The following is a 24624-nucleotide window of genomic DNA, read 5'->3' as shown; positions in this document are numbered from 1 at the left end:
GACACACCCTCCCAGGCAGAGGGAGATCTGTGTGGACTTGCAGGACCAACAGGACTCCCAGGTATCACGCTGATGGAGCTGTCTAGTGACCAGAGGTTGCAGGGGGAAAGGAAAGGAGGACAGGGGAGAAAAGGCAGTGACAGGAGCGAATTCAGATGAACCGGGGTAGCGGGAAGTCTCCTGATGAGAACAAAACCTTCGTTTCTGTTAGAAATGGGAAGCCAGGTAGTTTGCTGATAGCCAGCGTCAGGGTAGGGGAGAGGGCACTGAATGGGTTCTCCAGAGAGGAAGAGTTTCTCAAAGTGGGATCTGGGGACCATCAATAACCAGACAGGCTATTAAGATACAGATTCCCTTCCTACAGATTGCCTTGATGGTTACAGCTTTGTAGTACAGCTTGAAGTCTGGGATTGTGATGCCTCTAGTTTTGGTTTTCTTTTTCAACGTTACTTTGGCTATTCGGGGGTCTTCTCTGGTTCCATACAAATTTTAGGACTGTTTGTTCTAGCTCCGTGAAGAATGCTGAAAGTGGCTAAAATTAACAACTCAGGAAACAACAGATCTTGGCAAGGATGCAGAGAAAGAGGAACCCTTCTGGACTATTGGTGGGATTGAAAACTGGTGCAGCCACTCTGGAAAACAGTATGAAGGTCCCTCAAAAAGTTAAAAATAGAACCACCCTACGATCCAGCAATTGCACTGCTAGGTATTTATCCAAGGGACAGAAAAATGCTGATTTGAAGGGGCACATGCACCCCAATGTTTATAGCAGTGCTATCAACAATAGCCAAAGTATGGAAAGAGCCCAAATGTCCATCGATGGATGAATGGATAAAGAGGATGTGGTATGCATATATATACATATTATACTCTATATTTATGGATATATAGAATGGAATATTGCTCAGCAATGAAAAAGAATGAAATCTTGCATTTGCAGCAACGTGGATGGAACTGGAGGGTATTATGCTAAGCAAAATAAGTCAGCCAGAGAAAGACAGATATCATATGACTTCACTCACGTGTGGAATTTAAGATGCAAAACAGATGAACATAGGGGAAGGGAAGAAAACATAAGATAAAAAGAGAGAGGGAAATAAACCATAAGAGACGCTTAAATACAGAGAAGTGAGGGTTGCTGGGGGGGGGGCGGGGGAAAGGCTAAAAGGGTGATGAGTAGGACGGAGGGCACTTGTTGGGAGGAGCACTGAGTATCACATGTAAGGGATGAATCACTGGGTTCTATTCCTGAAACCAATATGAATTTAAGTAAATAAATTTTAAAAACAGAAGATGATGGGGAAAAAGTGCTGGCACATCAGCGAACAGCCACACCCACGACAGGAAAAGGGAATGTCGAGCTGGCGAACCAGCCTTCACTTAAATACACTACATTCGAGGTGCACCCGTGTGGCATAGTCCCAGGGAGGACTCAGTGGTGGTGTTCTGTCTTCTTCGGAAAAGCAGACAGCAGAGAGACGGGCGGCCTGACGTCCTCCTCCTAGAAGAGGATGCATCGCATAATGAGGCAGCCTGAGGGGCGCTCTGAGGACACGGTGGAGGTGGCTACCGACAGCTGACTGCGCTGGACAGACAGAAGGAGGAGGCCACGCTTCACAAGCTCCCTTGCAGCCGGAGGTAGCCAAGTTGTACAGTCCTAGCCAGCGAGACGCAAGGAGAAGCCCCAGTCCGGAGCTTTCCTTCCCAGATACAAAGGCAGAGTCTCGTAAGGAGGTTTCTGCCTTCCTACGATGTCCCCCTTCTTCACTGTGACCCCGGAGGAGTGGCAGTCACCTTGCACTCCTGAGAACAAAAGCCACAGGTGAAAAATGGCAGCCGAGGGGAGGAGCCAGGTATGTTGACAACTTCCCATAGCACAAGCTCTGGACTTCATCATTCCAGATGCCTCAAAACCAGAGAAAATAAACCCTTTATTTGCGTCACTGTTCTTCAAGTCTTCGGTTGCGTGCAGCCGAGCCCGTCCGCAACTTCGTTTACTTCTTCCTCTCTCTCCTCTTCAAACTTGTCGGTAGTTTTTGCGAATGGTTATTAGCCTCACGAAATGTGTCTTCACGTTCCTCTGGCATCAACCATAGTAGCATCTTATACTCGCAATCAATTTCATTAACATCGAACTGATTTAAAGCAATTAAATCATCTGAAAACAGAAGAGCCTAGATACATCTGTTTGTCATCTAACTTAGAACACAGGCGAAGGCATCCTCATGGCCCACCCTTACCAGAAACCAACGGAAATGAAGGCATAAAAATAAAAACCAGAGAAAGACCTGCATCGGCAATAAATCAGGTAGAGAGGATATACCAAAACCCTCAAGAAATGTTTGTCAAATATGGTGCAGGTGAAACTGAGCTGAAGACAGTTGCTTTATTGTTTAATTGGTAAAAAAACTGGATACCTAAGTACCAACTAATAAGGGAACAGAGAAAGATGTGAAGGGAAGGCCATCTGATGGTACCCATTATGTCTTCCTAACGTGGAGAGGTAGAGAGCAAGGGGCAGAGGCGGGGGTGGACCACGGGCAGGATGGGCCCATTCCATGAAAAGTCCCTTCCCCATCCCAGCAGGACCATTTGAGGCAAGAAAAGTGGTCTTGACACCAAAAAGGAAGCAGGGCCTTGCCGTGACATACTTCTGAGACAAGGCACAAACGTTTCAGAGCATCGGTCTGATGTAGCATGACACCCCCTAACACTATGTCCTGACACAGGGGGTACTCTTCAGCCCGGCAGGCAGCAAGCACCCAAAAAAAGGCTGGGGACGGTTGAGGGAAGGGGCAGACTGCCACTAAAAACCAGACTTGGGAAGCAAGATACCGGTGCTGTGATTTCAAAAACACAGTGGAAACGACTTTCAGGGAAAATGTTCCCTTGCTGGTAGCCTGTTCCCTCTGCATCTCCTCAGGCCACAGCAACCATTAAATACAAATTTAAAAACTCCAGGAGCGCCTGGGTGGCTCAGTCAGTTAAGCATCCAACTTCGGCTCAGGTCACGATCTCACGTTTCATGGGTTCGATCCCCGCAGTTGGGCTCTGTGCTAACAGCTCGGAGTCTGGAGCCTGCTTTGGATTCTGTGTCTCCCTCTCTCTGCCCCTCCCCCCGCTCAAGTTCTGTCTCTGTCTCTCTCTCAAAAATAATAAACATTAGAAAACAAAAACCTCCAGAGCCATTCTTCACCCACCAAATAGGTCGAGTTTAGTTGAAAAAGCGTATTTTGGGGGCACTTGGGTGGCTCAGTTCATTAAGCATCTGACTCTTGATTTCCGCTCAGGTCATGATCTCACGGTTCGTGGGTTCAAGCCCCACACAGGGCTCTGTGCTGACAGTGGGAGCCTGTTTGGGATTCTTTCCCTCCCTCCCTCTCTGCCCCTCCCGACACCCTCTCTCTCGAAATAAATAAATAAACTTTAAAAGAAGGAAAATAAGGGGCGCCTGGGTGGCTGAGCTTGTTGAACACCCGACTTCAGCTCCAATCATGGTCTCGCAGTTTGTGAGTTCGAGCCCCACACCGGGCTTGCTGCTGCCAGGGCAGAGCCGGCTTTCGATCCTCTGTCCCCTCCCTCCGCCACCCCTCTCCCACTCATGTTGCCTCTCATGCTCTCTCTCAAAAATGAGCAAACATTTTAAAAAAATTTTTAAAAATAATAAATTTAAAAAATAAAATAAAAAATAAAAGTTAGTTACTAAGCATATAATTATTAAGATAATTACGTGAAGATATAAATGAAAATTCAGGAATATAATTCTAGTCACTCAATATTTTTAGGCAAATGGGAAAGGCTGCTTACACAGAGCTGAAGACTGCAGTAAGTTGACTTTTAAAAACGACACAAGCAACGTAAAATGAAATTGCACCCTCCATTCTTGTTGCTTTTCTTTTAATAAGAGGCATTCTAGACTCCAGGGGGTAAAAATCCACACATTGATAGACTGTAGTTTGTATCAGTCCCGTCGACAGGATCACCTATTGGTTCTAACAATCTATTTTCGTGTTCTGGTCTCAGAAAGTAGGTTGTAGCTTTTCAGCACAGATGTTATTCAGGGGGGGAAAAAAAAAAAGCCTGGCTTTTTACTGACCTATATTAAGTATAAACTCAGCTGAGTCACCAAAGCCTCTTGTGATCCTAACCCAAATAAAATCTCTTCAACCCAGTGTGGTCCTTGCAACAAACTCCAAAAACATATTGTAAATAGCTCAGCTGGCAAGAGGAACTCAAGGGAGACATATTATTACTTCTTTGTAAATTCAGTCTTACTTCCTTTCATACAAAAAATAAATAAATAAAAAACTAAAAAAAAAAAACAAAAACCTTTAAATGGTGCACCATTTACCAGCAAACATTTGGCTCAGATCCTGGCATAAGGGTCAAGGGATCCTACTCTCCTACAAACGAAATAGAAGTATGATCACTACGTGGCCCATTCACTTATTCTATAGTTAATTATCCTTGGTATATTACAGCTATAAACAAAGAGAGGCAAAGAAAGACTAGTTCTATAACGGTGATCGCTGACTTTCAGACATTTCTGTCTCGGCTATCATTAGCTATAAATGAATGGCCCAAGATGTTAAGAGTCCGAAAGAAATCAATTGATAGATACCAGGGAGTTTCTTAAAGAAAAAAAAAAAAATCCTGCTGACTCCAAGACATGTGTGAATTCAAGTAATAAACTAAATGGGGAGGTGAAAGGTCAAAGAAGAGGGTAGGGGTCACCCAAAGGGTGCCGCCTCTTTAAATGGAATAAGCAGAAGGAAATGACTTTAATTCAATTAGCTCGTCCAGAAACCTGGGGCATGGAATACATAACATGATACGAGGGGAAATTTACTGCCCTGGGACTCCTCCATCTGTGGTTCCAGGGGACGCTGTTGCTCCCTTTCTCCTCGGTGCATCTTGCTTTTGCAACCATCTCTTGTGTGGTCCAGATCCTGCCCCAGCTGGCTTTTCCTGCTGCCAGCGGTCGCGAGGGCCGCTCTGGCTCTCACGACGTGAGTGCTCCCCACATCCAGCCAGACCGCTGGCTCTGGGATCGCCACTCTTCCTGCACAACACCTACTTCACTTGCTCGAAGGGTGGTCCGGGACCACCTGCGTCAGATCATCTGGCATTCCTGTCAAAAATGCAGATCTCTGGGTCCTGTCCCAGGCCTGCAGGATCTGAATCCCCGGGGAAGGCGGCCAGGAAGTGTCGTCTGAACACGTGGGCCGTGTATGCTTGTTAGCACGCTGACACGTGGGAACCGATGAGTCAACGCACGCTATATAACGCACTAGGTACTACTGAATGAGTAATTCAATCATTGCTTTAGATTTCGGTCACTGGGTTTTAATTTTTTTTTTTTTTTCAACGTTTATTTATTTTTGGGACAGAGAGAGACAGAGCATGAACGGGGGAGGGGCAGAGAGAGAGGGAGACACAGAATCGGAAACAGGCTCCAGGCTCTGAGCCATCAGCCCAGAGCCCGACACGGGGCTCGAACTCACGGACCGCGAGATCGTGACCTGGCTGAAGTCGGACGCTTAGCCGACTGCGCCACCCAGGCGCCCCAGTCACTGGGTTTTAAATAGCAAACCCTACATCTGGAATGCCTATTCAGATATGCGACGCTGTGAGGTACGCAAAAGGAAGAGGGCACAGGGAGAGCCAGGATGAAGGAAAGAAGGTGTGGCCTCCCACCCAAAAGACTGACCCTAAACCAATCATCAGGCTTTCCCATCCGTTCCTAAAGAAGTGAGCACTATGAAAATAAACTTTAAGGAATTGTTTTAAATTAATCATTTCAAGTACCTCATTTAAGACTCTAATAATTTAAGACTCTGCTAGTAATTATGTCCTGAGTTAGCATTCACTCAACTGATGGCCAAATAAGACAGCTCTTTCTAGCCAGCCATCTTAGCAGACCTCTAGCATTTAAAAGTGTTGATGTCGGGGCGCTTGGGTGGCTCAGTCACTTAAACGTCCGACTTTCAGTTCAGGTCATGATCTCATGGTTGGTGAGTTCGAGCCCCTCGTCAGGGTCTCTGCTGTCAGTGCAGAACCTGCTTCAGATCCTTTGTCTCCGCCCCCCCCCCCCCGCCCTACCCCACTTGTGCGCATGCTCTCTCTCTCTCAAAAATAAAAATTGAAAAGTGTTGATCTCTTTCTTGGGGCGCCTGGCTGGCTCAGTTGGGACAGCACGCACCTCTTGATCTCAGGGTTGTGAGTTCAAGCCCCACGTTGGGAGTGCAGCCTACAAAAAAAAAGCGTTCGTCGCTTCCTTTATGAGCCGTGTCTTCTCTTGGCTTCTGTGACTAAGCCCTTTCCTGTTTCCCTTCCTCTGATTGTTTAGTTCCTTGCAGGCTCTGTTAACACGCTCTACCCAATCCTTAAAAGGGGATACACCCCAAACGTCCTTGGCCTTCTTCTCTGGTCAGGACGCGCTGCCCGCCGACCACTGTCCTCACTGCCACGGTTTCGTGGCCACTCCACGCTGTGGACCCTTCAGTCTTGCAGCCCCGCGTCCTAACCGGGCTCCCGTCCTCCACAGCCACCTGTCCACTGGGGACATGCCAGTGGAGACTCAAAATCCACTGAACTCACCCTCTTCCCCCTCCGACCTGTCTCTTCCTTCAGGATTCACACTCTCCAGCTCCATATCACCGTGTATCCCTCCCAGAAAGGGGGCAGCTTTTCGAGAGCAGGGACGGCAAACTCACACTCAAATGCCCAGGTAACAAATTTACCTTTTACTTAAGAAAAAAGTAGAGCCCTTCTATGTAGTTTACAAATTTTGTCTCATTTAATACTCACGGCAACGCTCTGAAGTAGGTATCGTTATCTCTAGTTTACAGGTCGGTAAATTGAGGCACGGGGTGTTGTAGTTTTGGTTTTGTTTTGTTTTTTAAATGGACCTTGCTCAATGTCGCTCAACTAGTAAGAGCCAAGATTGGGACGCAGGGACTCTGGCCCGGAGGTCAGTGCACTGTGCTCTCTCTGAGAGAACAGAGTTGGGTGAAGGAAAATACAGAGCACAGGGCCCAGAGAACTGCAGAATGCCTGCTTCGAGGCAACCAAACTCTTCACGGCTCTGCGTCTTAAACTTTTATTTTAGGTCTCCACAGCACTCCCCCACCTCTACATAAGGTTCTGTTCATTCTGTTTCTTCAGTCCCTCTCTCTCTCTCCCTCTGCCGAACCACAGCCTTAGTTCAGCCCAAATCACATCTCAGTTGACTGCCACTGATTTGTTGGCCACCATTCTTTTTTTTTTTTTTTTTTAAATGTTTTTTTTTTTCAACGTTTATTTATTTTTGGGACAGAGAGAGACAGAGCATGAGCGGGGGAGGGGCAGAGGGAGAGGGAGACACAGAATCGGAAACAGGCTCCAGGCTCTGAGCCATCAGCCCAGAGCCTGACGCGGGGCCCGAACTCACGGACCGCGAGATCGTGACCTGGCTGAAGTCGGATGCTTAACCGACTGCGCCACCCAGGTGCCCCGCCATTCTTTTTTTTTTAAGTGTATTTATTTATTTTGAGAGAGAGAAAGAGAGAGAGAGAGAGAGAGAGAGAGAGAGAGAGAATCCCAAGCAGGCTCCACATTGCCAGTGCAGAGCCCAATGTGGGGGTTGATCTCAGGAACTGCGAGATCATGACCTGAGCCGAAGTCGGACACTTAACCAACTTGAGTCACCCAGGCGCCACTGTTGGCCATCATTCTTGCCTCTCACTGGCCTGTGCTCGATAGCCGTGGTCAGCAAGGTTTTTTCTCTAAAGGGCCTGATAGGAAAAGTTTCAGGTTTTCCAGGTCATAAGTTTTCTATCACAAATACATAGCTCTGCCAACACAGCATGATGTCAGCATAGAACAAATGGGTGTGGCTGTGTTCCAATAAAACTTTATTTACAAAAACAGGCAACTCTTGCTCAGTGATATCACTACCACAGTTCTCATAAACAATCTTACTCCTTATACGGAACTAAATTCGACATGGTCCCCAAACCTTAGAGAATGTTGTAAAAATAGAAAAGTACCGGGTAAAGTAAAACGTAAAGTAAAAAACATGAGTGAATGCTTTTATAACCACAGGGCAGAAAAAAATATCTAAGCATTAAAAAAAACCAAAAAAACTAATAAAGTTGAATACATAAAAGTTAAATATCTAAGTGGGGAAAAATCAAAACAACAAAACATCACAAAAAATGTCAGTAAGAAATGACTAAGGAGATAAGAAACAAAGAATAGAAGAAAAAATACAAATGATCAAAATAGAGGAAAAGGTGTTAAATCCCATCAGGACGTAAAGTATGAAACTTAATACACACAAAAATCTTTTTCAGTTATCCTGTAGGCAAAACTGATAAAGACTGCTTTATGTACAAGCACAGAATACAGATGGAATCAGATTCCCACACGCTATTACAGGGCATATAAATTATTACTGTCCTTTGCAAGGAACCAACTGGTAGATTTATCAAAACTAAAAAGTTTAAAGCTAGCACTTACATTTCAAAACACTCGTCCTACAAACAGACTCACACAAATTATCCAAAGACTTATGAACATAAAAATTAACCAGAGGGGTGCCTGCGTGGCTCAGTTATTGAGCGTCCAATTCTGGATTTCCACTCAGAATCTCATGGTCCTGATCTCGTGTCATGGTTCATGGGATCGAGCCCCACATCAGGCTCTGCACTGACAGTGTGGAGCTTGCTTGGGATGCTCTCTTCCTCTCTCTCTATCCCTCCCCCTGCTCGCACGTGTGCATGCTCTGTCTCTCAAAATAAATAAACGCTAAAAAAAAAGTTAGCGACAGATTTGCTTTTAATAGAAAAAACTGGAAACACCCTACATGTTTATTGGTAGAGGGTTAGTTAAGCAAATAATGGCAGTTCTGCATAATGGAATAGTAGGCAGCAATAAATACTTTGAGTGAAAGCTACAAAGCTAAGAGAAAGTGGCAAGTTGCAGAACTGCGTGTATGTGTGTATGTGTGATGATCCTATTTCCATAAAATGTACAACGATAGGGCCGCCTGGGTGGCTAGTCGGTTAAGCATCCGACTTCAACTCTGGTCACGATCTCGCGATTCGTTGAGTTCGAGCCCTGTGTCAGGCTCTGTGCTGACAGCTCAGAGCCTGGAGCCTGCTTCGGATTCCACGTCTCCCTGTCTCTCTGCCTCTCTCCTGCTCGCACTCTCTCTCAAAAATAAATAAACATTAAAAAAAATTTTTCTTAAATGTACAACCATACCTATCAGTTCAGATCTGCATACTTGTACACACACAGGAGGCTACATTTCAAGCAGGGGTTTTATCTAGGATGGACTAAAGGGTACTTTTTCTGTTTTAGATACATGCTTCTGTATTATTTGAATTTCTGCTGTAATAAGCTTGTAATAGCTGAGAAATAATTAAGCCACTTAAAAAAAACACGAGACAAAACACAAAGTGATTGTATGTTCCTCCAAAGAACTTTCCAGAACTTCCCGCAGCTGAGACATGGGAGCCAAACTCCTTAGCGTGAAATGCACGCCAGCATGGCAACATGGCCCTGCCTAACTCTTCAAACTTTCAGTGAGTGTCTCTTCTGTGTCACATACAATTGTACTGCATTCCTCATAATATCCCCAGTTTTCAGAATATTCCAGGATGTACCCAACTTCTTTGCCTTTGCAACGCCTTCTCCCTCTGTTTACAATCCTTGGCCTTCAGTATCTCTTAAACACCCCTTCACTTCAACCCCCTTCACAGGGAGAAACAATCCCTCCTCTGGGTCCCCCCTCTGCCTTAGGACACAGCTCCATTAACATTATAATACAGCACCCATTAATACAGATTTCTCTAAGCATGGGTACAGTAAAAATAACAGTATTAATAATTGCTAATTAAGTGCCTAAAAGGTGTTGGGCATGCTGGTCTCATTTAATCCTCATGATGAGGCTATAAAGTGAGTACCAGTCTCTCCATTTTACAGGTAAAGAAACTATGGCGTTCAGGGGTGCCTGGGTGGCGCAGTCGGTTAAGCGTCCGACTTCAGCCAGGTCACGATCTCGCGGTCCGTGAGTTCGAGCCCCGCGTCAGGCTCTGGGCTGATGGCTCAGAGCCTGGAGCCTGTTTCCAATTCTGTGTCTCCCTCTCTCTCTGCCCCTCCCCCGTTCATGCTCTGTCTCTCTCTGTCCCAAAAATAAATAAACGTTGAAAAAAAAAAATAAATTAAAAAAAAAAAAATAAACTATGGCGTTCCAAGGTGAAGTCAATTACCCAAGGTCACAAAGGTCACCAAAAGTTCTGGGTTCGAAACGCAGATGCATCTGACCACCGTGGTTTTATTTTTATACACGTGCAGACCTACAAAATCTCCCCCACCAGACTATTAGCTTCTCTGTGAGGACAGATGTCCTGTATCTCTGTATCTTTAGCACTTAGCGCAAAGGTACACGGTAGATGCCCCGCAAATACCGAAGGAGAGCCAGGCTCTTAGTATTAGCACCATCGAGTTCCACCCCCTTGATGATGCAGGAGTCCCCACTCCAACTTCTGTCACACATGATCTGCTTCCGTGTGGATGGTTCCAAGGACGAGGAACGCCGCCTTTTGAGGCAGCCCGTTTCACACCCGATCGTTCTCCTGCGAGCTCTCCCTCACGCTGCTGGCATGTGCAGTCCCTCCGTTCTGCCCTCTCAACTGTAAATCAGCAGCACTGCTCCTTTAAATCAAAGGCGCTACAGACACTGGAAGACGCTGGATAGGTGTCTTCATTCTCCTTTCCCTCATCTGCTTTCTCCCTCCTCCCTTCTCTCTCCCAAGAAAAACCACCCCGTGCCCCAAGTGACAGGGTTTCCAGCCCCCCTCTTCCTTGCACTTGCCCTCCTCCGGACAACTTCAATTTGTTAATTTCCCTCCTACAATCAAGTCCTTATAAATGAGAAGCACTGTACGTAGAGAGCTACGTACTCAACAAGATGGCACGATGTCTGCCCGCAGACATCTTAGGGGAAATATAACATACGTTAAATAGACAAGCAGACGTCTACCTGTAATCATTTGGAAACTAACCTTCAAGGTGCTCCCATGCGTCAGGCATGCTGTTGGGTACTCTGAATGCACCATGTGATTTAACTCTGATGATCATTGTTCCTGCTCTACACGAAGAAGTCTCAACAAGGCTGAGAAACGGCCCAAAGGCTCAGTTGACTAGTAAATGACCTCGCCAGGATCTGAACTCCACTCTGCTGGACTTCAAAGCCATATTCCAAGTTTTGAGAAGGGAGACTCGGGCCAAGAGCAGGCAAGACAAGGCTTAATGGAAAAGCCTTGAAAGGCGCTAACTGGATACAAGAGGGGCAGGAGGAACGGGTATGGTGGGTGTAATGACCAGTTAATGGGCAGGACAGGGTGGGGGGAAAACGTCTGCTTATGGGGAAGAGTCTCATCATTCCTCTCAGGTCTGGCAGAGCTGAGGAGGGAGGCCATATGGAAGGACTGCAGACTCTTGGGTAGGATAGGAACACACGAGGGCAGTGTTTTAGGAAAGTGGGTCTGGCAGAAGAAGAGAGGCAGAGATCACAGCCAGGAGCTCCTGCAGTAACCGCAGACATCTTATGTTTTGGACCTCAGCTAGGGTGGCAGCTTCAGAAAATCGGATGAGAAATCTCATGGGCGTTACAAAAGACTCCTATGCTAACAGTTGGATGTCAGACTAGAGAGGAAGGGAGATTGTGCAGCAAAGACTCAAGAACGATTCTAAGGTTTCCGGTCTGGGGGAAGCAAAGAATGCTGCTATTACTGCCAGAAATGGGACAGAGAGAGAGAGAGAGAGAGAGAAGTGATTTGCAGGATGAGAGGGGGATACTGATGTTGGCACGTTCAGCGATGGTGCACACAATGCAAGAAGTTCTTGCTGGTGGCGGAGGTCAGTTCCGCTGCCTTCAGACTGGGAGGACGCATTTTTGGGGTGACATCCTCATGATCGCTTTCGGGAGTCATTCTTACCATGGCAGCACCGATACGCCACTTACATAAATGACGAAAGCAACCTTCGGTGAAATGTGATGATTCCTTGCTCAGCTTCTGGAAAGCACTAAGGCATGTTTGCGAGGAGGCCCCTGGAATCAGTCTCACTGTTTTAGAGCTACACTGGGTAAGTCTTACGGTGACTCTTCAGCTCTTCCCGTCAAACTCCCTATGCCTACTTTCCATCCCGCACCCCCCCCCCCAAAAAAAAAGGATTTTCTTTAAGTGACCTCGGTCACTGAGGAAAGAAGTTTGCCTCCTTTCACCTTGGATTTCAGGCTCAACTCTCCTGAAACACACACACCACCACCACCCCGCTTTCCCTGGTTTTCTCTACTCTCAAAAGCCTCTCTGTCTCATCTGTTCGTTTCTCCATTTTGACTCCATTAACATTACTTCCCACTTCTCTCCTCAAAGAGTACCTGGTTTAACTTTATGTTTCGCCCGTTATACTTCTCCCTATGCTCGTCCAAGAAGAGGAGAGACCGTGTCTTCAAGCTGCAGGATGACCCAGACCCCACCTTCTACACAGGGTTAGCCCACAATAAGCTACTTTTACGCTTAGCTACGAGACGGGATGCCAACAATGAAGCTTCGCCTGAGTCACTGGTGGCTGTTGACAACCAACTGACACGATTACGGGTTAATACCCAACGCGTATGGTAAAATTTGGTACGGTTTGCTAGACTTAGGCAACGAAAATCTGGTTCCAGACCTGTTTCTCAGAGAAGCGCGCTAAATCTCCGCATGCCTGGGACAATCCCAGAGGCCCTACAAGAAGCAAAACCCAGAAGTGAGCTCGGAGTCCTGGTGGCCACCGCAGGTTTGCTGCGTACCAAGCACAGGCGTGCAGGCATTTTCGTTTCCAGGCCTCAACCCGAACTCATTATCCCACTGCAGCTTTAAAGGACAGCAGGTGTAAAAACGCAAAAGATGAGAAATATGCAGGACAGGCATTGTACTTTAATTGCGAGTAAGAGAGAGACTAGTTTTAGTACCACGCGTTTGGTGCAAAACCATTTACAGTTCCGTGTAAACGGAGTTTGGAAAACTTGGTTTTAAATCTCAATTACGCTGAAGACAGCAAAAACCACCAACGGAGGATCGGCAGTTTGAAGATATTCCTTTGGGGGCGGCGGCATCTGACCACAAGTAAGGCTTTAAGCAAGAATCTGACGATATAGGAAAAGCAACGTACCTGTGAGTTTGATTTTGGACAGCCGAGCCAAGATTCCTGGCAAGTCATCCAGATGGAGTTTCATCTCTTTCCACTGCTTTTCATCCTTGGTCTCTCTTCCCACATCGAGTGAGCCTTCAATTACGGAGGCCGATTCCAGTTCCAGCAGTTCTTTGTCACTGGGCTTTCTGGATAAAGGTAGGTGGGGGGGTGGAAGAGGTCTCATTGCACAGGTCTCTGCTTTGGCCTGAGCCAAAGAGCTTCTCTCAAGGAAAGGGGACACTGTGGGTTCTGGCTTCCGTTTTACTTGCTGGTTGAGGCTTCTGTTCAGTTGTGTGACATACTAAATAAAAAAAGTACACGTTACTATCAACCCAAGGCCCCAAAGGCTCTTAGACGGTTGTTTAGTAACACCGTCCGTCAGTCTGATACTGGACTTGAGAGATTTTCCTCAACCGTTGTAAACGTATGCTGAATCAATGAATGCTAGAATGTCTTCCACAAGGAAATCTCTATGCTAAGAGGTACAGAGACTATAATGCCTCAGCAGCGATTTTTAATTCTATGGTTTAGAGAGTCCTAGAAATTTATTTCTTATTCATACCCTCCAGCATTTTCCTCAACACAGTACCACAAGCTGGAGGTTAAACGTCCAATACGGTGAAAAAGTTTTCTATCATTGAGAGCCCAAGTCAAACCTACTGTCGACTTTCAATGTTCATAGGCAAACAGAGAGGGGCTCAGCGGTGGGGTAGAATTCAGGACTAAGTGACATTAAAGCGCTGTGTATGTGGGAAGAACACGAGTTGTAGAGTCCAACAATCTCTCCTGCTTACCAGTGAAAAGTAATAACTACTACTAACATAGTAGGGCCCTTTCTGGTTTTACAGAATACATATCTTTACAGTTTATAAATTGTGTATCTTATTTAAGCTTCCAAAAGGCTATTTAAGAAAAAGGATCACTGGGGCGCCTGGGTGGCACAGTTGGTTAAGCGTCTGACTTCAGCTCAGATGGTAATCTTGCAGTTCATGAGTTCGAGCCCCACATCGGTCTCTGTGCTAACAGCTCAGAGCCTGGAGCCTGACTCTATGTTTCCCTCTCTCTCTGCCCCTCCCCGACTTGCACTGTCTCTCTCTCTCTCTCCTCTCTCAAAATTAAATTTAAAAAAACATTTTAAAAAAAGAAAAAAAAAAAGAAAATGGATCATGATCATTATTATCTCTTTCTTTAACTTACAGAAGAGAAAACCAAAGCTCAGAAATAAAGTGACAAAGTCAATGGCGAGTTAGTTGTATGTGTCCCTGGTACCTGGACCCACCTATTCTGATAACCAGTTAAGTGATTTTCAGTTACGTCACAAAGACTTGAAATGACATACACTAGTCCTAGAAAGGAATGAAAACTCGTGAATGAACCAGAGTTGTGTTTATATAAAAAAAGGCATTATATACATGCTTCTAAATATCCATTATCCTTGATCCCCAACTTAAGAAATCTAAACATCTCTGGAAATGTAAATCTCTTATCAAAATAACGTTTCATTAAGATTTTGTTACTTTTAAGTTTTAAGGTGGGCATTCTAAGTTAAAAAAGATGAGAGAAGTATCAAATCAGACTTTAGAGGATGAATTTGCTAACTGTTCATACCTGTGTCATAATTATGAGTTTTCAGCTCTCATTTCTCCATTCTGTACTTTTCTATTTGACAAAATGACAGATGTCCTCACTGCTAATTAGGAGTAAGTTACCCTGTGGCCCACGAGATCATGGAACCAACCCAGAGGCCCGAGATGTATGAGCAAAGCTCACTATAAAGTCCCTAGCAAATGACAAGATCTCAGTTTGCTTGAATCTACTCAGAAGTGCCTGCGTTTCAAAGACTTCTGGATGCAAGGCTGATGCGGGAACACAGGTCACACTGGTAAAGAAATTATTTCTACGTTACTGATACATTCACAGAACCTTAAAGAATTTAAAGAGATGTGTGATAACGGTTCAGCTTTTCCTAATTTTACCCTAGGTGAAATATGCCAGAAGTTTCCAATCTTTCTCCAAACTTTATCAATAAGTTCACGATCATACTTTTAGCCTCGGACACCAGGGTTATTCTGGTTTCAGTTAATAATCAAAACGAGGAATTCAAGTTTTGGATAAACTCGAGAGGACACTAAATAAAAATCTTTTTCAAGCAGCACTTCTTACGGCTCTTATGATAACAGGAATGTCTCAAATTTCCTCCTACAAAGAAAGAAAAGGCAAATAGCAGCAGAGTGGGGAGTGTGCTTCTGAACATACCATGCGCCTGAGGAAGGTAAAGTGTTGAAATGTCATCCACTGCTTACGGACGCTCCTGAAAAGACGCATGAACTCGCGAGGGGATTCCTGCATAGCTCTTCCTTCCAGATACCAGACACATCCTCCCACCCAACCTGTAACACAGAAAAGGGGAAAACAATGCTCCCATGATTAGTGCTCCTCACCAAATGCTGACGGCACCTACCCGGAAGCCAAGCCGGCCACCGCGGTAAGCAACGCTTGCGTGATGGGTCAGACCTCTGATCGGGTTTGCCAATCACCGCAGTGGTTCACCAAGGCAGCGTAATTCTTCAGCAGGGACGGGAAATTTTCCATTTGGGGATCATTACGCTTTTAGTATATTAAATGCTGTAATGCCCGCACTGTTGATCTTTTTGAGAAAATATAAATAAACAAGTCAGTCACTTTTAAAACAGAGGCACCTGGGTCGTTCAGTTGGTTAAATGTCCGACTCTTGATCTCGGCTCAGGTCAGGATCTCACAGTTCGTGGGATCGAGCCCTGCATTGGGCTCTGCGCTGACAGTGCAGAGCCTGCTTGCGATTCTCTCTCTCCCCCTTCCTCTCAAAATAAATAAACTTCAAAGAACATGTTTTAAAATGGCAGAAAATGAGAGACAGTTTTTCTCAGTAACAATAAACTGGTAAATACATTTTCAGATTAATATTTTGGCCACGTTGGGGAAGACGAATAACCAAAAGGAAGGTGAAACAGTCCTCAGTGAAATGGGGCTCTATCAATCATGTCAGAAAGAAGCAAACCAGGGGCGCCTGGCTGGCTCAGTTGGTTGAGTGTCTGACTTCGGTTCAGGTCATGATCTCACAGTTTGTGGGTTCGAGCCCCGCGTCGGGCTCTGTGCTGACAGCTCGGAGCCTGGAGCCTGCTTCGGATTCTGTGTCTCCCTCTCTCTCTGTCCCTCCCCGCTCACACTCTGTTTTTCTCCCTCTCAAAAATAAATAAACATTAAAAAAAAATTTTTTTAATTAAAAAAAAAAAGCAGCAAAACAGCTGTGTCTGAAATTGGCTTTTAATCAAACCATACCTCCTCCCAAATAACAAATCCAATGCTTCTGTGTAAGGCCATGGAAGGGGAGGGTTTTATCACTTCCACGACACTAAATATTTCTGGTTCTTCCCCACCTTCACTCATTGCTTCTCAGCTTTTTGTGCCATCGCGTCTTGCTGTGGGTGGCCAATTCAAGACAACCGTGCCCCACTGCGTATCGTCCCTGAGCAAATGCAGTTCTAGGGTAACTTCTAATCTTCAACTCATTTCTAGGGTCCTCATGCCTACTTCCCACTGCTGTCTCAGTATCTCGACATGGATGGGTTGTAACAGATAGGGTTTCTTCTGGAAGCCCAGGACAGACCTTACTGGCCTAGACGTGTGTGTGTAACTCCTTACTCTCCTCTAGGCACACCACACATTTCACAATTTGTCCATCTTTGTCGATGTTTCCCTGCTTTTGGTGTCTTGCCTCTGCTCTCTGCCTGTCAAATTTTCAGAGCCTCCTGGCACATTAAACTCTTTTCAGTGGCGCTTCTTACCGGAAACTTTCCATGTGTCTCCGCCATCTTATTTGGGGGTTCCTTGACGGCAGGGGTTCCCCTTTACTCACCTCTGCTCCAAGAGCTCAGCAGAGTGCTCTCGATACAATGACGAGATAACGTCTGATGACTGGATTTCCTACGTGACCTACGGGGACTGTGGGTAGCAGCATCACTGCCCCTCAGAACACATGGCAATTATCTTAGACTGGAGATGTCATTTCTTCACTGAAATCAGACTCTCCGACCTCAGTGAATTATGAAATACTTATTTCCCATACGTGTGAGTGTGCGTTGCCTGCATATGCGCACAGGAGGGGGAGAGCGACACTGAAATCAGTCCTCTGAAATTTCCTTTCAAATGAGTCCTCTGATAGTCAAGGGCTCGTTTTTTGTTTTTTAATTGGATGTGTATAATTTTCCTTTTATTGCCTTGATACTGTTCTTTGGGAAGATAGGACTTAAAAAAATTTTTTTAATGTTTATTTTTGAGAGAGAGACACAGAGACAGAGCAGGATCGGGGGAGGGGCAGAGAGCGAGGGAGACACAGAATCAGAAGGAGGCTCCAGGCTCTGAGCTGTCAGCACAGAGCCCAACACGGGGCTCGAACTCACGAACCATGAGATCATGACCTGAGCTGAAGTCAGACACTTAACCGACTGAGCCACCCAGGCGCCCCGGAAAGATAGGATTTTAAAACCAGTTCTGAGGTCATTTGGTCCAATGAGAAGTACAAGTTGCTGGGAAGGAAAGAACCATCCTGGAAAATATCTCTCAAGGTTAAGTGTGTCAAACCTAGATTTTCCAGAATAGTAGTAAGAAAAAAAAAAAAACAGCTAGGAAACCTCACATTTAAACGATGAAAACACTTCATTCGGTCAAAACGTGTTGTATTTCTATGCATCAGTGCCTAGAGATTGAAAGACATTTCAGCCCTACTTAAGCAAATATAGGTTTGAAGGTCCACAGAGCTTACGATACTTAACATTAAAAATCTGCAAACACGTGACCATATCCACTATTCGCACCAATACTGAGTCATGACGGTAGAGCTTTTCTTTTTGTGGGGAGGGGGAGAGAGAGAGATAGACAGAGAGAGAGCAGGTCTGTGCGTGCACGAGGCTGGGGGTGGGGTGGTGGAGAGAGAGAACCTTAAGCAGGCTCCGCGTTCAGCACAGAACCTGACACCGGGCTCGATCCCACAACCGTGAGATCATGACCTTAGCTAAAATCAAGAGTCAGACGCCCAACCGACTGAGTCACCCAGGCGCCCCCATGATGGTAGAGCTTTTAAAATGTGGTGCACACACACGCGCAACTGAAAGGTCCTGAATTTCTTGTAATGGCTACAAAACACTTTGAATTTTCAGAAGCAAAAGCAGACATAACCATTAGATGCCTAATATAATCCCACTCTACCTTTCTGCCACCCTTTCCAACCACGTTGCTTCCATGTATCAGGCTCTCGTAACGACCTTCCAACTGGAACATTAGCAGGTTGTATACTTCTTCCTGGCAGATTTTCTGGCAACTGTGTTCACGGGCTCAGGAAGCTAAACTGTCTATTAATTCCTCTCATACCAGCTTTGAAAAGACTGAGCCAGTAACAACGCATGGGAACCACACGCGGCCCACTTACGGGAACTGGGGAGCTCTGAGCGGTTAAGGGAGATTGTTCTCTAAGAAGCGGAAAGTACAGAACTGACAGGCAGAGAAGCAGCCAGTCGGAGGAATGCACACTGGAAAACCTCCGTGCAGAGGTGACAATTCAAACATGCGGAAAGGAGGAGCTCTCTGAGAATGAGCGCCTGGGGTCGGGATCAAAGAACGCTCACGGTAGGGGAGGACAGAAAAAAAGAATCACGGACCTTGTAAGAAAACTTTTCATTACGAAAAATTTCCATCACACGCAATTACGTAAGAACACAGTGAGCTCCCACTACGTACTCCCCAGCTTTAACAATTACTACAACCATGGCCCATCTGGTTTCGTCTATACTTCCTCTCGCTTCCCCCCGCCTCCTTCCTTCTTTCTGAACCAGAAGGGACCTTTGAGATCATCTGGTCCAACTGCCTCCCTCGTTTTATAGATGTGTAAACTCAATTCCAGAGAACACAAATGATATGCCCCGAGATTACACAGCCAAGAGAGACCCATAAAATAACCTGGTTATTTTAACGTGTAATATTTCAAGTCAGTGTTTGTTATTTTATCAAGAGAAAGAAAGGAATTTCATAGAGCCGCTGTGCTCCACATTGCTGGGTGCTGCAGGGAGCTTGTGACAGGTGACGCCTAAAAAACGGTTCTGGGATTTGACCAGAAGGGAGTCCCCGGCCTCTCCTACCAACCTCCAATATGGACCTGGAACAACACATTCCTCAGCCATTGGTTCTCATCAAAACTACTGGGGGGGGGGGGGGGAGGAGGTACAAAACAGTTCCCAGCCTCCTCTTTAACAGTTCTTTAGTGGGGCGCCTGGGTGGCTTGGTCGGTTAAGCGTCCGACTTCGGCTCAGGTCATGATCTCACGGTCTGTGAGTTCAAGCCCCGCGTCGGGCTCTGTGCTGACAGCTCAGAGCCTGGAGCCTGTTTCAGATTCTGTGTCTCCCTCTCTCTCTGCCCCTCCCCTGTTCATGCTCTGTCTCTCTCTGTCTCAAAAATAAATAAACGTTAAAAAAAATTAAACAAACAAACAAACAAACAAAACAGTTCTTTAGTATCTCCATAACGAATGAACAAACACCACGCATTGACAAACAAATACTGAGAGCCAACAATACACACGGGGTACCGTTCTGGGCCCTGGGGGCCCACAGATGAGCCAGAAGAGAAACTGTCCCTAACTTTCACAGGGTTAACAGTCTAGTTGGGAGAAACACACAATAAGCCTGTATGTAAACCAACAATTACAGATTGTGCTAACCGTGGGGAGAGAAATAGGAGGGGTGTGAGAAGAGAGGGGCGGGGTGGGGGTGGGCTCTACCTTAAACAGGGTGGTCGGGGTAGGCATCTCTGAAAAGGTGGCACTTGAGCCCAGACGGGGCAAAGGGCCACGGGGGCGCAGACCGCCTTCAACATAGAGTTGTTACAGGTCTTTCAAGTGGGAGGATGGCCATCAGGGGCCACCGCCGACGGTGGAAAGCCAAAAGTTTGAGCGGGGCGGTGTTCCGCCCTCTGTGGTTGTCACAATCTGTGTCACTTCATCACGACAACGTTATCTTCGCTGTCATCACAACCCTTTCTATGGGGACAAGGCTTCCGAGCGACGGCAAGGCGCTCGCCCGTCCTCACCAGGGGAGCTGACAAGTCACTTATACTTGCAACTAGGAAAGGAGGCTCTGAGCAGCCAGGAGGCTCCTGCGGCCCCAAGGTTCTCCTCCGTCCTCCCGCGCAGCCTCCGCTCGGAAAACCGAAAGCAGCCCCAGACACCAGCCCCCCCGGGGGGGGGGGGGGACGGAGGCGGCGTGGACCCCCGGGGCCACAGCACTACCCTCGCTCCCCAGCCTCTTCACTGCAGGCTGCTCCAAAGCTCACTTCCCCCCACCGGTACCCAGCCGACCTCGCCAAGGGCTCCCAAGGTTGCAGCCGGCCGGAACCGCGGCCCTGCACGTGGCAAAAAGATGAGAATTTTCCCACAGTCGAGGCCAAGGGCGGGCGCCGTACCTGTCAGGAGGCGTGAGGAGAAAGTGTGCGGGGATGCGGCCATACCGCACGAGTCCGGCCGCCGGGGTCCCCCGTGTCCTCTCTCCTCACCGGCTGCTGGGCGCCGCCATCTTCCTTCCCCGCCCCCGTGGGAGGAGAGCCGTTTCCTGTGCGTCACTTCCGGAGGGCGGGACGCGGCGAGACAGGGCCGTGGCTGCAGGTGTTTTCGCGGGTTGGGCGGGAGCGTGTAGAGTTGGGAGGTCGGAGGCCTGAGGTCCTTTCGAGAAACGCGAGGAACACGGAACGGCCAAGGCTTCCGGGGAGGAGAGGACGGCGGCCCCGCACCTTTGTTTGCAGAGGTTTCCAGGCGTTTTCTGGCCGGATCCCAGGGCCTCGTGCGATGGGCCGGGCTGGACACCGCGCGCTTCAAAGTCACGTTTGGGATGCTTCTTGCTGACTGTATCGTCAAGAGGAACTGGTTCTTGGAACGATGCCTCCGCCTTCCAATCTGACCAGTTGCAGCCTTACCGTGTTAGCTATCAAGTGGGAAGACCGGTGAACTCAAGGTTGCTTGTCGGACCCGAGCCACACCAGGGAATGCAATCACCAGAGCATCTCAGGATGTAGAAGGTGCGTGTGGGACTTGACCTCGGGCTCCGGTGGGAGGGCTGCATTCGCGTCCTCACTTCACCTTCTGCCCTTGTGACCCGCTGGAGCAAATTACAGAAGCCCTCTGAACCTCACTTTGGGGTAATAACATATATTTCGTAAGAGGGTCCCAAGAATTAAATATTACGTCTTTCTAAGGGGGAGACAGACGCCCACTACGGATAGGTTCTAATAATGACCATTGGTGTTGTGATTACCAGAGCAGATCTTAGAAGCCCTCCCTTCCTCTGTTGTTCTCTTTTTTTTTTCCTTAATGTTGGAGTTCTCCAAGTAAAAGGACTGAAGAAAAAAGATTCAGCTTTTGAAAACGAGGAGAGAAATAGGGAGGTGGGTTCCATAAGGGCAATTTCTGGCTGTCTTCCATGGTAGCTAATATTGCTAAACACAGGATACTGAAAATACGATTCTTCTGAGCTGTAGAAGCTTGCCCTGTACCAGTCGGGGTGGGAGGGGGTGTCAGTTAACGGGTTCAGTGTGATCGGGTAATTTAGAAGATGTTGCAGAAATACAGATGAGATCGCAATTCTCATTGGGTCAGGGAAGGCCTCAGAGATTTGAACTCTACTTAGTTAGAGGAACAGATTTTTTCCTGCATGCAAGGGAAAGAACACTCCATAAAGAGAAAAACAGTATCTAATACTATCTTAAAAGTTTTCACACTCCTTATACTTTATCATACGCTTTTATAAACATTTGACGTTTATATCCATAGCGTTTTAAGGCTCAGGGTTTTAAGTCATCTTCCCACAGTCACCGAGCTACTGAGTTCCAGAACCAAGACTGGAACCCCTGACACCTGCTACAGTGTTATTTCCACCATACCATACAACCTTATTCACCAAGCATCTTGAAATGTCACAGCTTCTGAGATTTATAAAGCACTCTATTTCAACCTTGGCTGTCCGTCACAGTCACCCAAAGGGCTTTAAAAATTACGGATGCCTGAACCCCTTCCAGACCAATTAAATCAGAAAGGGTGTGGAATGGAAGGACGAGACCTGTAATTTTCTTTTTAAGCACCACAGGTGATTTTTGTACACAAAACTGAGAATTACTGCATTTCAGCCTCTTTTTTTTTTTTCACTTGATGACACAGCTATGTCTAAAAGATTGGTTAACATGAATGTTATATTTCATACACTCAGAAAATTGGAATTCCCAAGTGCTCTTGGCTTATGATAATCGAAGCGTTTAATAGACATGTACCTTTTTGGGCAACAGATTTTTCCTTCGTTGTAAATCCTTTCTAAAAACGGGGGCAAGGTATGATTAAGTACATGAATTAATGCATAGGTTCTTACTTATTGGGAGAAACCAGAGTGAAATGTGAGAAATGCCTAAACGATGAATACTTCTTGGCGTGATCGGTCAGGAAGAACATTCCCCTGTCTTGTGATTGTGATTAAGTTAGCCCACATCAATAGTCTCAAAGCATATTCTTCCTGAAAAGTCATCCTTGGAGGTACTTCTGGAAAGAACAGGGTTCCATGGCTACATATAATGCCCATAGCTGCAAGGGAAGCTGTGACTAGCTTAATTATGCCAGTCACAGTTCATCACTGTGGACCTAGCCATCTTGCTGTCACAAATCATATTAAAGTGACATTAAAACTGAGGAAGAAGTAGGAAGTGGATTTGGGGTAAGCATCTGGAAGTCTGCCACAATTTTGTTGAACCCTGTTGTTTCCAGACATTTTGAATGCAACCCATTTTGTGAAATACCATGAAAACTTGGAAAATGCTAGCCTTACACACACACACACACACACACACACACACACACACAGTTTAGGAGATTGCAACATATTTGTACTGACGATTTTTACTTAGTCTTAGGTGAATCAGACTTCCTGATTTGGAACTCTCTTGTTTCATTAGACTTCTTTTTCCTGGACAGGTTTCTTTGGGAAAAGACATATACGAACCCCTGCCCTTTGCAATGTGTTTTCAATGTAGGTCGATAGGACTTGCAGGGAGTAGGTAGGCCTCGAACATCTGTGTAGCTCGACCTTTCCAATTCATAGATTTGGAAAGTGAGGTCTAGGGAGGTTAATTTACTCTAAGTGAGAGAACTTCCTCTCTAGACATGCAGGTCAACATTTTTCCATCTCATTAGAAATAAAACCTTGGTGTGCAAGCATGATTTGTTCCAGACACATGCTTGCAATCCAAAGCACTTGTATATCAAAGCGTATTTCAACAACCTTTGGCTCAGTGGCAATCATGTGACATTCAGCGTCAGATACGGCTCACATTGCAAGACATCGCTCGTTTATCAAGTTAAAATTTATTAGACGTGTTTGCTCGTCTTGCAGAACACTCGCAGAACAAGTTACTTGCAATCCAGGGTTTTACTTGTCTATTGTCATTCTTGCCCTTTACTCCACCTGTAATGTCTTCACTAATGAAATGCTGGAAGGTGTGGATGTTACCCGGCATGCTGCTGAGAGTCGAGCTTTTGGAAGGATGGTCAAAGAGATTAAAAGACTGGGTTCTTGTCTTCACGTCTTTTCCTTGGGTTCAGTCTTTTGAGATTTCTGGTCTTTGGTTTTCTTCTCTTGGAATATACTACCACTCCCTGTCACCTTTGATGGTTCTTCTGATCCCATGATCTTGGAGGACGAGACAGGCCTAGGTGTATTCCTTGCCTGAGACAGCTCTCCTGCTTTGAAAGGGACTCAGACTTGTTCTAGTCATCTGGCCTCCCACCTGGTCTGGTGCTGCTCACCGGAGTTAGGGTTTCCCCATAACTGTGTGTGTCCAGAGCCTTACTCAATAATAAACAGTGGCTTGGGGTGCCTGGGTGGCTCAGTCAGTTAAGTGTCCGACTTTTAGTTTAGGTCATGATCTCACAGTTTGTGGGTTCGAGCCCCGCGTCGGGCTCCGTGCTGACAGCTCAGAGCCTGGAGCCTGCTTCGGATTCTGTGTCTCCCTCTCTGTCTCTCTCAAAAATAAATAAACATTAGGGGCACCTGGGTGGCTTAGTCAGTTAAGTGTCCACCTTCGGCTCAGGTGGTGATCTCTGCAGTTCGTGAGTTCGAGCCCCGCATCAGGCTCTGTGCTGACAGCTTGGAGCCTGGAGCCTGCTTCAGATTCTCTGTCTCCCTGTCTCTCTCTGCCCCTCCCCCACTCATGCTTGCTCACTCTCAAAAAAAATGTTTTTTTAATTTTAAATAAATGAACATGTAAAAATTGCTTTAAAATAATAATGAACAGTAGCTTTTATCTGCCTTTATCCTCTTTTGGAGGCTTAGGAAA

General features: G+C 46.3%; 1 protein-coding gene across 1 annotated transcript in view; it reads right to left on the bottom strand.

Moving 5' to 3' along the window:
• Positions 1-20861, bottom strand: part of LOC115500700 (protoheme IX farnesyltransferase, mitochondrial) — a 138206-nt gene extending 117345 nt beyond the window's left edge. Inside the window, exons 1-3 of the mRNA XM_030295316.1 lie at positions 20719-20861; positions 15487-15620; positions 13210-13531 (exon numbers count right to left, since the gene is read on the bottom strand). Coding sequence (XP_030151176.1) covers positions 13210-13531; positions 15487-15620; positions 20719-20761 — 499 coding nt within the window. The 5' untranslated portion in view covers positions 20762-20861. The remainder of the gene's footprint in view (positions 1-13209; positions 13532-15486; positions 15621-20718) is intronic.
• Positions 20862-24624: the final 3763 nt, after the last annotated feature.

This window comes from Lynx canadensis, chromosome E1 (genome assembly GCF_007474595.2).
Source record: "Lynx canadensis isolate LIC74 chromosome E1, mLynCan4.pri.v2, whole genome shotgun sequence".
NCBI classification, from domain to species: Eukaryota; Metazoa; Chordata; class Mammalia; order Carnivora; family Felidae; genus Lynx; species Lynx canadensis.
The sequence above is the reverse complement of the archived record's forward strand: the minus strand, read 5'-3'. Positions and strand labels throughout refer to the sequence as shown.